This window comes from Mauremys mutica, chromosome 6 (genome assembly GCF_020497125.1).
Source record: "Mauremys mutica isolate MM-2020 ecotype Southern chromosome 6, ASM2049712v1, whole genome shotgun sequence".
NCBI classification, from domain to species: domain Eukaryota; kingdom Metazoa; phylum Chordata; order Testudines; family Geoemydidae; genus Mauremys; species Mauremys mutica.
The window spans coordinates 125595808-125609022 of NC_059077.1; the positions used below are offsets into that span (position 1 = coordinate 125595808).

The following is a 13215-nucleotide window of genomic DNA, read 5'->3' on the forward strand; positions in this document are numbered from 1 at the left end:
AATTCAAAGGGGGGTCTTCTAAAACCCTTCTAAAAAACTGGGAAAAGGTCAGTCATCTCAGGGGGATGGGAGGAGGTTCAGATGGTTGGTTGGTTTGTTTGTTCCATATCCTTGCAAGTAATTTACTTTCCTATAACAACGTAGGGCCCTCATCACAACCAGCACTGCTGTGTCAATGAGTGACTGCACTGATGTGAGCGATGGACGTGTCAGTGCTGCGAAAACAAGCATAAATGCAGGTGCCCTGAGATACTGGTGCAAGGTCAGCCCTGTGTCTATTGGAAGCTTGGCAGCAGAGGTGTGGGTCCCAACTCTGATCTACCCGAACTTTCACGATGCCGAGTGTTCTGATCAGCTCTGGCTGGGGCTTCATTGCCCGAAGGCCTATGCAGGGATAGGAGATTCCAACACAGCAATCTGCTGGAAGGACAACCTCATTCAGTGTTGTTCTGCAGCCTCCAAATATTCCCTCTCCGCACTCTGGGTGCAGGAGTCCCAGAGCTGAGTGACCAGAAGCCATGTCTGATCACTTCTATTGAGGGAAGAGTTCTCCATGAGTTGCCTGGTCCCCACAAAGATAATGCCTCAGTTGAGAGGCTGGTTTCACGCATCACTAGTTGAGGCTTATAATAAGGCCTGCTAAGTTACTAAAGCTTCACGGTGTGCCAACCACGCCAGCACAGGAAATTTAGCTGACCAAAATAGGGTCTCCACTCTGGCTCCTCAGTTGCTGAAACTGCTGTGGCTTTGCTGGGTAGCTTCACCTCACACTTAGCAGAACAATCAGAGGGTGCCTTGATGGGACTATGAGTGATTAGACGCCCTGGAGGGTCAGGAGGGGCTGGAGACTGGTGAGCACATTCCACAAGGCAGCCAGCCAAAGTTCTTATTAAGGCCGAATATGCATGAGTCACACCTGGGCGGCTGAGGGCTCTCGGCACATGGATTCATGAGTGGGATGGTTATCTTTAAAGCTCTCCTAGCCCTGGTCTACACTGGGGGGGGGAATTGATCTAAGTTATGCAACTTCAACTACGTGGATAACGTAGCTAAAGTTGACATACTTAGATCGACTTACCACAGTGTCTTCACTGTGGTGAGTCAACTGCTGCTGCTCCCTCGTCAACTCCGCCTGTGCCTCTCGCGGCGGTGAAGTACAGGAGTCGACGGGAGAGCGCTCGGGGGTCAATTTATCATGTCTAGACTAGACGCGATAAATCAATCCCCGCTGGATCAATCGTTGCCCGCTGATCCGGCGGGTAGTGTAGACATACCCTTAGAGCATTGTAACTGGATGAAGATCATCATTCAGAATTCATTGGCTGTGCTGTCTGGCAGGTAAGACCGTGATTTTAAATGTCATGACAATTCACTAAGAAATCATTACTAGCATGCCCAGCTTCTGGATTTTTCATTGTTTGTTTTAAACTTGCATCAACACCCTGGAGTATTTTAGAGCAGATGAAATGGGATACAGGGCAGTGTCCCCCTCCCCACACCCAAATTTGTTGTGTATTTCGTCTCTCACACAAGGTGACATCAGTGGATTGTGTGATATTTTTCCCTTTTGTCAGAGTAATTTCTCACCGTGACAGAGACAATGAACTAAGGGTATGGCTACACTTACGGTTTGCAGCGCTGGTCATCCAGCTGTGTAAGAGCAGCGCTGGTGTGTGGCCACACTCACAGCTACCAGCGCTGGTGCGTGGCCACATTTGCAGCATTAGCAGCGCTGCTGGGAGTGATGCATTATGGGCAGCTATCCCAGCATTCAAGTAGCCGCAACGTGCTTTTCAAAAGAGGGGGGTGGAGTGGGGTCTAGTGTGACAGGGAGCGGGGGGAGAGAGAGAGGGGATTTTTGGAGCCAACACTGTGTGTTTAGCTTCCTGCCTTGAAAAATCAGAACATGTTTCCAACCCGTTAGTCTTAACTCTTAATTGCAAACAGCCTGCAGCCAACACGACTCCCCGCTGTTTCATTCGCTCCCTGCCTGCCTCTCATTTGATTGTTTACAGCCAGGTACAGATGATCACAGCAAACAGGAGCTCTGTTTGTTTTTTAGATAAGCAGCAACAGCAACGGAGCTCCGCGGAGCTCGTTCACAACAAAACAAAGAGAGGCTGCATAACAAAACAAAGAGAGTAATTTATAAAAGCATTCTGGGATACATCCTTATACCCTGGAGGCCAATCACAGCGCTGGTGTGTGGCCACACTTGATGACCAGCGCTGCAGCACCAGCGCTGGAATCCTTATTCCCCATGCTGAGTGAGGTGTACGGCCAGCGCTGCAGCCAGGGAGTTGCAGCGCTGGAAGTGCCCTGCAGGTGTGGCCACTTACTAATTGCAGCGCTGGTGGAGGCTTTCCAGCGCTGCAAATTGCCAGTGTAGCCATACCCTAAGTGTCAGAGGCTGCTGTAGAAATGGACTTCTTGGGAAATCAGCCTGGACAGATAATTGTGGATATTTGTTTTCACTTCTGCTTTCCTCTTTTCCTTTTTAATCAGGCACAATGTGGTCTGTAAAGTCTCCCCATGAGAAACAGTGAGAGAAAAACTGTGTTTTGTTTTGGTTTGGGGGTTTTGACTTGAACATTTGTAGAACGTATATTGCTCCTGAAAGGCCCCAGCCCGTCTGCTTAGCTGGAAGTGGTGGGCAGAGCCCAGCGAAGTGAGGGAACACGGCCCTCTCAGAAGATGGAGGGGCCACAGCACCAGGACTTAATCTACTACCAGGGAGGTACAAACAGGAAGTGGGATCAAAACATCACAGGGTCAAAATGAGGGATCTAGAGGAGACCACTGAGCACAGTGGGTAAGAGAGCAGTATGGGTCCTGCGATGCCCTGGGGGTTGGCAAGAGCAAAGTGAGCACCATTAAGAAGAGCAACATTGGTTTGCCTGATGTTTGACTTTCCCACGTCATCTGAACAGTAAATGCCGCAAACTCCAGTGGGAAGCCTAATAACCAGGGTGCCTTTGTAATGGTCACCCAGATCCTGGGGGTTTGGGCTTTTTTTCCAAGTGTGGGTTTTTTCCCAGCATGGTGAGATCACACCTGTTTTGTTCAATCACAATTGTTCAGCTGATTACAACAAGTTGTGGTCCCAGCAGTTCAGTATCAAGAAGAGTCTTTTATTTCCTGTTACTGAATATGTCCATGTTGAAGCCACTTACCCAGTGGGGCATTTTTCCCGCTTGTGGATCGTGATGATGAAACTGAAGAACCAGGACGGTTACCACCACCGAGAGACCAACAATGACCATGATGCTAGCGAAATATTGAGCTGCAATTAAAAAATAACAAAGACGAGGTGAGTTTGATTAGAAATGACAGGGTGAAATCTGCTGTCCTGATTGTTGTCCTATGCCGCCGCCATGTGAGAGAGTGAGCTTCCCCTCCAGAGAGAAAACACGGCCGAGCCCCTGCAAAGAAATGCCAGGCATGGGCTTCATTAGTGACTGATTGTCAGAGAAAGGGGCCCTCTGAATGCAGGCGTCCCCCCAGCCCCCCATCCAATTCAATTGTAATGGCACGTACACAAAGGACAAGGGGTTTAAATGTCTAGAATTCTATCAAATTCAGTATAATTGTTTGCATAAGAAAACAATATTAAGGGCGAGATTTGCAACAATCCCTGAAAAGAGCCACACACAAAAGAGGTAGTTGCACTGTTCCAGGAGTAGGGGCCAGGTTGTGACTGAGATGCCATCTGGTCCTTAGTTCCCCATCTTGGTCCATGGAGGAGGTAATCTGTGCCAATCTCTACCCCACTGTCCCTGCCATGCCAGCACATGTGCACAGGGGCGGCAGGATTGTATAATTTTTGGTGGTGCCCAGAATGGGTCCAAGTCCCACCACACCTGCCTTGTAAGCCAATATATATATTTTAAAATAATGTAAAAATGTGAGGTCTCTGGGGTGTGGCTGGGGATGAGGGGTTTGAGGTGTGGGAGGGGCTCAGGCAGAGGGTTGGAGTGCAGAGGTGAGGGCTGTGGGGTGGGGCTGGGGATGAGGGGTTTGGGGTGTGGGAGGGGCTCAGGCACAGGGTTGGAGTGCAGAGGTGAGGGCTGTGGGGTGGGGCTGAGGATGAGGGGTTTGGGGTGTGGGAGGGGCTCAGGCAGAGGGTTGGAGTGCAGAGGTGAGGGCTGTGGGGTGGGGCTGAGGATGAGGGGTTTGGGGTGTGGGAGGGGCTCAGGCACAGGGTTGGAGTGCAGAGGTGAGGGCTGTGGGGTGGGGCTGAGGATGAGGGGTTTGGGGTGTGGGAGGGGCTCAGGCAGAGGGTTGGAGTGCAGAGGTGAGGGCTGTGGGGTGGGGCTGAGGATGAGGGGTTTGGGAGGGGCTCAGGCAGAGGGTTGGAGTGCAGAGGTGAGGGCTGTGGGGTGGGGCTGGGGATGAGGGGTTTGGGGTGTGGGAGGGGCTCAGGCAGAGGGTTGGAGTGCAGAGGTGAGGGCTGTGGGGTGGGGCTGGGGATGAGGGGTTTGGGGTGTGGGAGGGGTGAGGGCAGAGGGTTGGGGTGCAGGGGTTCGGGCTGTGGGGTGGGGCTGGGGATGAGGGGTTTGGGGTGTGGGAGCGGCTCAGGCAGAGGGTTGGAGTGCAGAGGTGAGGGCTGTGGGGTGGGGCTGGGGATGAGGGGTTTGGGGTGTGGGAGGGGCTCAGGCAGAGGGTTGGGGTGCAGGGGTGAGGGCTGTGGGGTGGGGCTGGGGATGAGGGGTTTGGGGTGTGGGAGGGGTGAGGGCAGAGGGTTGGAGTGCAGGGGTGAGGGCTGTGGGGTGGGGCTGGGGATGAGGGGTTTGGGGTGTGGGAGGGGCTCAGGCAGAGGGTTGGAGTGCAGAGGTGAGGGCTGTGGGGTGGGGCTGGGGATGAGGGGTTTGGGGTGTGGGAGGGGCTCAGGCAGAGGGTTGGGGTGCAGAGGTGAGGGCCGTGGGGTGGGGCTGGGGATGAGGGGTTTGGGGTGTGGGAGGGGCTCAGGCAGAGGGTTGGAGTGCAGAGGTGAGGGCCGTGGGGTGGGGCTGGGGATGAGGGGTTTGGGGTGTGGGAGGGGCTCAGGCAGAGGGTTGGAGTGCAGGGGTGAGGGCGGTGGGGTGTGGCTGGGGATGAGGGGTTTGGGGTGTGGGAGGGGCTCAGGCAGAGGGTTGGAGTGCAGAGGTGAGGGCCGTGGGGTGGGGCTGGGGAGGAGGGGTTTCGGGTGTGGGAGGGGCTCAGGCAGAGGGTTGGAGTGCAGAGGTGAGGGCCGTGGGGTGGGGCTGGGGATGAGGGGTTTGGGGTGTGGGAGGGGCTAAGGCAGAGCGGTCGTGTGCAGTGGTGAGGGCCGTGGGGTGGGGCTGGGGATGAGGGGTTTGGGGTGTGGGAGGGGCTCAGGCAGAGGGTTGGGGTGCAGGGGTGAGGGCCGTGGGGTGGGGCTGGGGATGAGGGGTTTGGGGTGTGGGAGGGGCTCAGGCAGAGGGTTGGAGTGCAGAGGTGAGGGCCGTGGGGTGGGGCTGGGGATGAGGGGTTTGGGGTGTGGGAGGGGCTCAGGCAGAGGGTTGGAGTGCAGAGGTGAGGGCCGTGGGGTGGGGCTGGGGATGAGGGGTTTGGGGTGTGGGAGGGGCTCAGGCAGAGGGTTGGAGTGCAGAGGTGAGGGCCGTGGGGTGGGGCTGGGGATGAGGGGTTTGGGGTGTGGGAGGGGCTCAGGCAGAGGGTTGGAGTGCAGAGGTGAGGGCTGTGGGGTGGGGCTGGGGATGAGGGGTTTGGGGTGTGGGAGGGGCTCAGGCAGAGGGTTGGGGTGCAGAGGTGAGGGCTGTGGGGTGGGGCTGGGGATGAGGGGTTTGGGGTGTGGGAGGGGCTCAGGCAGAGGGTTGGAGTGCAGAGGTGAGGGCTGTGGGGTGGGGCTGAGGATGAGGGGTTTGGGGTGTGGGAGGGACTCAGGCAGAGGGTTGGAGTGCAGGGGTGAGGGCCGTGGGGTGGGGCTGGGGATGAGGGGTTTGGGGTGTGGGAGGGGCTCAGGCAGAGGGTTGGAGTGACGGGGTGAGGGCTGTGGGGTGGGGCTGGGGATGAGGGGTTTGGGGTGTGGGAGGGGCTCAGGCACAGGGTTGGAGTGCAGGGGTGAGGGCAGTGGGGTGGGGCTGCGGATGAGGGGTTTGGGGTGTGGGAGGGGCTCAGGCACAGGGTTGGAGTGCAGGGGTGAGGGCTGTGGGGTGGGGCTGGGGATGAGGGGTTTGGGGTGTGGGAGGGGCTCAGGCAGAGGGTTGGAGTGCAGAGGTGAGGGCTGTGGGGTGGGGCTGGGGATGAGGGGTTTGGGGTGTGGGAGGGGCTCAGGCAGAGGGTTGGAGTGCAGAGGTGAGGGCAGTGGGGTGGGGCTGGGGATGAGGGGTTTGGGTTGCAGACAGGCTGCCCTGGGGCTGGGGCCAGAGAGGAGGACTCCCTCCAACCCTCTCCCCGCTGGCAGTAGCGAGCTCAAGGGAAGGGGCCCCCGTTTCCCCTCCCCTTCCCCCTGGCAGCACACTCACCCCACACCACTGTCACTGCACCTGCTCCTCTCAGGTCCAAGAAGCCCCCTTGCCTCCCCTGTGGTGGGTGCCGGGGGTGGGGGCTGCCATCACATGTGCGCCTCCTCCCCTGCTGCTGCCCCTCACTGTAGCCTCACTGGGGGTGGGGCTGCCCCTTGCCCAGCCTGGGGCAGGAGCGGGTGGGGGGGGGCTGTGCTGGTGCAGAGTCCCGCTGGAAAAGGGAAGGGTCCAGGGCGGAAGGGCAGGGTCGGGGTCAGCCTGCCCTTGCATTAGTGGAAGGGGGGCTGCTAGGACCCTGTGGCGGCAGTTGATGCCGGGAGCCAGCAGAGCACAGAGCAGCGCTGAGACAGGGACACTCTGGGGCCCGGGGCAGGCATGTGGGGGCAGCAGATGGGGGCCGGGAGACATTCAAGGGAGGCGTGGGGGGGCAGCAGGCGGTACCCGGGGAGAGACCCAGCCCCAAACATCGGTGGAGCCAGGCCCCCAGGCCCTGAATATTGCTGGAACCCGGGCCCCATGGACCCATATAACTCGGCGCCCTGCGTGTGCATTGCCCAGAGCTCAGGGGGAGGAGCCAAGGTTCTGCCCGGCTGTGCAGGAGGGGGGCAGCAGCCCCATGGTACAGGAAGTCCATGCAGGAGAATAACAGAGGCACCTTGTGCCCACTCATTCCTCTACACTGGTCACTAAGCAGGTCACAGTCAAGCCCTAAAATAAGCAAAGTACCTGACAAACTCACAGGAGGAATTTCAGCTTTGAGGCTCTCTGTCCACTGCTGTGTGTGTCCGGGTATTGCAAACCAGCTCAGCGATGTACGAATGCTTTGATATCCCATGATAGATGGGAGCTGGGGAGTTTATGGATGAGTGAAACTTGCCCCAGTCAGGAACTTCAGAGAGTTAATGTTGTTTCATACACTGGGCTGGAAAGTGAGCAATACGATTGTGCATAAAGCAGTTTAGTTGGCTGATAAAAGGAGACATATGCACTCGAATTCATAGCTTTTGTCTTTGTATATGATCAAAGGAACACAGACCAACAGCCTTCTCAGCAGTGTACTCATTGCCAATGCACGATCACACCCAGTAGGGATGCCTGATTTGACAGCCTTCAGTAGTGGATGAAGTATGACTGATTCTGTCATGTCGAGCATAGTGCTGAAAGCAGAAACTGCAGGCCAACCCTGCTGCACACCATGATCATTTCTGTGCAGCTTTCACCTCAACATCAAGCCCCCATGCCCACTAATTAAAGGAGGTCTCTGGTGTCTCAACACTAGCCAAATAGGAAACCTATAACAAAGAAGCAACATGACAAGAGAGGAAGGATGATCCAGTAGTTAGGGCATCAGAGTAGGACTAGAGACTCTGGTTCAGTTCTCTGCTCCACCCCAGACCCCTGTACGAAATTGGGCCTGAGTTCCCCATCTGTATAATGGGGATAATAGCACTGTCCCGCCTGACCGGTATGCGGTCAGGATAAATAGAGAAAAGATTGTGTGGCATTCAGACCCAACAGTAATGGAGGCCTTATTAAAGGTGGAAGAACTTGATGGAATATTTGATGATATTGGACTTTTGAAAGGAGATCCAGTACAACTAAGCCTAAGAGACAACGCTGAGGCTAACCAAGGAAAAATGTATTTTCTGCCTACCCCAAATCAAGTTTTAGGGCAGACAATAAACAGAGATGGAATCGGTCCTAGCCCCGAGAAAACCAAAGCAATTTGAGAAGACCTGGACCAAGTACCACGAAGATGCCAATGTCTATTGCTAAGGTTAATGTGATTTAAGCCAATTGCTAAATATGTTCCTGAGAAAAATCTGGTAGTAGCAAACACTCTGTCATTGTGGCAGCATTGCATTCACATACCCATGAGCTCAAAAATTACATAAAAGGGAATGTGGATGCTGTGGACACATACAGATACGTGTCAGAAAAGAGACTACTCCAGCTACCGAAACAATCTTGACAGATACCTAACTTCAGGAAGTTCTAAGTGACATTAGGAGTGGATGGTCCATGTATCTAAGGACACTAAAGAAGTGACAAGAGACAACTTTGTGTGTGCAATTAAGCAAGTCTAATGGACTCATGATTAAAGGCAGTTGCATCATAATTCCAAATGAAATGAGTGGCGATAACTAAACCTCTTCCTTGGAGGACATCAGGGATTAACTAAATGCTGTGCCAGTGTCTGGCTGGAAAGGTGAAGCAGAATGAAGGGACTGAAATTTCTCAGCGTTGGGAACACTTCCTTCAATGGAAAGGTGCATCAAGGCTCTACGACTACAGGAAGCCTTTGGGTCAAAGCCCCGGACAGGGATTCATGAGCGCCTGGTTCAGTTCTTGATTTGCCACAGGCTGGACCCTGGACAAGCTACCTAAAGAAGAGAAGCATTCAACTTCTAGGAAGTTTAAGGGCAAGAAAGATGCCCAACTCCCTCAAACACCAGCCTTCAACTCTTTGGGCCTCAGTCCCTCGTGTAAAACGGGGATCAAAACACATCCGGTCTGTCGAGTGTAAGCTCTTGAGTCAGCTCTGCCTCTGTGTGCTGCCATGTACGGGCAGAGCAGAGAGGGTAGGAGGCACAACAGGATCGTGCCACGGACAGTTAACTGTAACAAAGACTAGCCTGCACACCAGCAATCTCTGGTACTTCAACCCTTGCTAGAGGGCAGCTAAAGCAGATCTAGCAGTGTGAAAAAGACAAGGAACGTGGAAGTCTAGGCCTGTGTCCAGTGGTGCTAAATGCCAAGGAGCATTATAGCCAAAGGGCCCAAAGAGGGACGGGACAGCATGTGCTGAAGCCAGAAATCCTGTTTCCCCCACTGCACACATGTGCACCCGGCCTCTCTCCTGAGCAGACGCTTGGAGCAATAGTCAAGGTTTTAATAGCATCTCAGCGGTGTTATGTCACACACTTTCCTAACGCAACTTCCCATCGCTGCAGAGAAGAGCACGACGCAGATAAGGAGCCGCTAAGGTCTGCATTAAAACTATGGTATAGTTCTGTGAGGCAGTCCCAGTGTCCCAGGACAAAATGAATTACGCAGATAGGCTAACAGAATAATCTTGACAGGTAGAGAATAGAAAAACCTCTCTATTACATACACACAAGGAAAGAGCAAAGAGCTAAGGAAGATTTTACTCAGTGTGAGGGGAACAGGCAGGATTAACCACTGGAAGGAACTACCCAGCGAAGTAGTGGATTTTCCAGCTCTCCGTGTGTTCACATCAAGACTGGTTTCTGGGAGGACAGGGCTAGCTGGACTGCACCTCTCTGATCGCAGCCCTTGTGCCTTCACTGCTCTCGGGATGGAATCCCACCACTTCCCCACTCTCAGGACAGGCCTGGCTGCAGGACCCTGGGTACCAACCCTGCGAACACTGTAGGCAGAGCTGGCCCCAGCATGCCCAGTGAATTAGAAACACAATAGACACATCACAAGAACAACCACTGTCCTGAAATACTATGCACTTTGGTGAATGCTGCACATTTAAAGGGGCACTGTAACAGTCTCACAGCAAATTACTTTTAAATGGTTTTAGCCTGGGATGCAAAGGAACCCTAAGGGTCTGCTAGCCCAGGCTGCCACAGCTTCACTGCCCTTGCTGTTAAAGCAAAGCGCGATCAAAGCTAGCCCTACGTGTGCCGCAGTGGCAGGGCAGGTAGGCCCTAGGACAGGTATGCTCACTGAAAGAAAACAGGAACATGCCAACAACGGACACCCGTACAGGAATTAAAGCCACTCCCTCTCCCATTTACTGCAAATGGAGACCCTCCAGCCCACGGGACCTGCCTACTACGCCCCCTCATCAACATGGCACATCCCACTGGCAAATGGAGCTGAACGGAATGACATACCCTTTGCAGCTGACCTCTAGGACCTGCTGCTCTGACCTTTCCTGGGGCCCAATCCGGTGCCCATGGACACCAGTGGTAGTAGGCTCAGGCTAAGGAACCCAGTGATCTGTGTCACTGAACAAAGCTTGCATGACCAGGCATGGGTAATGGGGCAGCACATATTAGCAAGAGGCACAGGGATTTGCCTCTGTAACTCCACATGCAGCCTGCGTTCTCATTGGCCTGGAGACGTTCAGGGCATGAGTGATGCTGAAGGCAATGTTGTTTGCAGTGGCGGTGACCGTTCCTCTGTCCCCGGGGCCCAGCTAGCTGACGTCTCCAGGCCATGGGGCTGAGCTGCGCACTGACCAGCAGCAGATGGAGCCCCCTTCAGGCAGCCTCAGTGGCACAAGTGCTTAATGAAACATGAAGTGAGCTTGATTCGTGAAAGAAATTACATTCTTTTCACTGCCCTCCCCTGCATGGCTGCCATGGGACAGGAAAGGGAACGATGTCAGGAGACCTTGCTTCAACCCCTGCTTCTATTGCGGACTTGCTCTCTGGCCTTTTGTCTTCCCTGTGACTCATTTTCCACCTAGGTGTGGAGGGGGAAATGCTTTGAAATCTCTCTAAAACATGAAGAGATTGATGGGATATTGGTGACTATTAGCCAGTCTTATTATAGTCTCAAAACACATGCTGTTTCCTTAGCATCTTTGTAACACTCCAATAGCTGCTTCCAAGGCACAGAAGTGCAGGCAATCTCTTTCCAGAGTGAGGTACTAGCTTTCCTAGGGCTGATTTATTTTTTTGTCTTTTTATTGTTAGAAGAGGCATAATGTGTAGCGTAGTACCTAGGCAGCTGCTTCAGCATCTGGGGGTTGTAGGCATGAGTCCCTGGGCTTTAGAAATGCATCACATACTGAATTACCAGCAGACACCTAGCAAATATAGTGGCTGATGCTATCCAATGGGGGGCTGTAAATAATCAGTAATAACAGCTATTCATTCTTGCAGTGGTGCTTAACTTTGCCGATGACATTGCTTTCCCGAGGATGATGTGGAATGGAATGACTGCCCTTACATCAGAGAGAGAACAGAAAGCAGCAAACATTGGATTGAAAGCAAATGCAGAGAAGACCAATATTATGAAGGGAGGAAACTGGGCAACAGATACAAAGGTGCACGTGGATGGAAAAGAAACCAAACAGGTAGAGTTCTGCCACTTGGGGAGAGTGATGACATTTGAAGATGGCTGTGAGCGAGAGATTCATCTGAGATTAGGAAAAACAAACACTGCTTTTGGAAGGATGAACAACCTGTAGTCACACAGAGGTCACCATACCAAACTACAGGTCACGTTATACCATGCGATTGTACTGAGAACACTACTGTACAGAGAAAAGACTTGGCTAATGACAGTGGCTAACCAAAGGAGATTGGAGGCTGCCCATCACAGATGGCTGAGGAAGATACTACACATTTCATAGAAAGACAAAATAAGTAAAGCGAGAGCCAGGAAGCCGACAGAGCAGGAGTTTAGAAAGGCCATCAAAGAGAGAAGTGTCAGGTGGTTGGGATGTATGCCCTGTTTGGAAGATGGGTGACATGCTAAGCAAGCAGTGAATGGGGTACTCAGGGAAGGAAAATGAAAGTATGGAAGGCCAAGGAAGAACAGGCTGAAGACAGTGACAGAGGATTGAATGCGCTGGCATAACCTGGGAAGAGGTCCCACAACTAGCGAATGACCACAATCAATAGAGGATGTGTCAGCGGCCCAGGAGAAACTAAAGTCTAAGGCAGGGGTAGGCAACCTATGGCGGCACGTGGGCTGATTTTCAGTGGCACTCACACCCTGCTGGGTCCTGGCCACCGGTCTGGGGGGCTCTGCATTTTAATTTAATTTTAAATGAAGCTTCTTAAACATTTTAAAAACCTTGTTTACTTTACATACAACAATAGTTTAGTTATATGTTATAGACTTATAGAAAGAGACCTTCTAAAAACGTTAAAATGCATGACTGGCAGCGAAACCTTGAATTAGAGTGAATAAATGAAGACTCGGCACACCACTGCTGAAAGGTTGCCGACCCCTGGTCTAAGGTAAGGTGATGGTCCTAATAGATTGTGTGGGAAATTCTATAAAAGAGATGGAAATAGTTTGCAAATTAGAATGCTGATGTGGGATGGGGGTGGTAGTCTAGTATGACATCCTGCATCACTGAATGGGTTTGTTGCAGGACTACAGCAAAATGCCAAGATTTGTTTGGAGATGTCAGGGCATGTCCTCAGCTTCAGTGCAACTATGCCAGTGTACAGCAACTGAGGACCTGCCCCATCATGTGTATTTAGGGCAGTGTAAGAAAAACTAAAACCTGAACAAGCGTGGAGTTGGTAAAAGCAGAACAAACTTGGAGTGGGTAGCCAGCTCCAGCCCTGAGACAGAAGCTGCCACTGCCAGGTGAATGCAGGGTATGCTCACTCTCCAGCCCACCACCAGTGACCCATCACCCTTCCTTGTGTAGCTCCATCACTGAGCAGCATAAAACTGGTGCAGCGGAGTGGAAGATCAAACCCAGGGTCTGTATTACCCTACAGTTCAGAATGGTACATACAGACCAGTCTGTGACCAATAGTTTAAAAACTAAGGGCCTAAAGTTAGCCTGTGTCGTGTCCATATTTAGGGACTAAATTATTGCCCTGATTTTCAAAAGCGCTGGCACTCAGCATTCATGACTTCAGCAGGAGTTGCTGGGTGATTCGCAGTTCTGAAAATAAAGCCATCTATTAATTGCCTAAATACATATTTAGGAGCTTGGCTTTTAAGGCATTCACTTTTTAAAATCTGTGTGTGGTTTGTGTCTGTCTGTAATAAGCAATGT

At 52.8% G+C, this 13215-nt stretch overlaps 1 protein-coding gene across 2 annotated transcripts in view; it reads right to left on the reverse strand.

The window, feature by feature from the left end:
* The window catches only part of LOC123372882 (neuronal acetylcholine receptor subunit alpha-7-like), a 131839-nt gene that overhangs the window by 10793 nt on the left and 107831 nt on the right, over positions 1–13215 (reverse strand). For both annotated transcript variants that reach the window (XM_045021458.1, XM_045021460.1), the window contains one exon: positions 3174–3283. In XM_045021458.1, coding sequence (XP_044877393.1) covers positions 3174–3283 — 110 coding nt within the window. The remainder of the gene's footprint in view (positions 1–3173; positions 3284–13215) is intronic.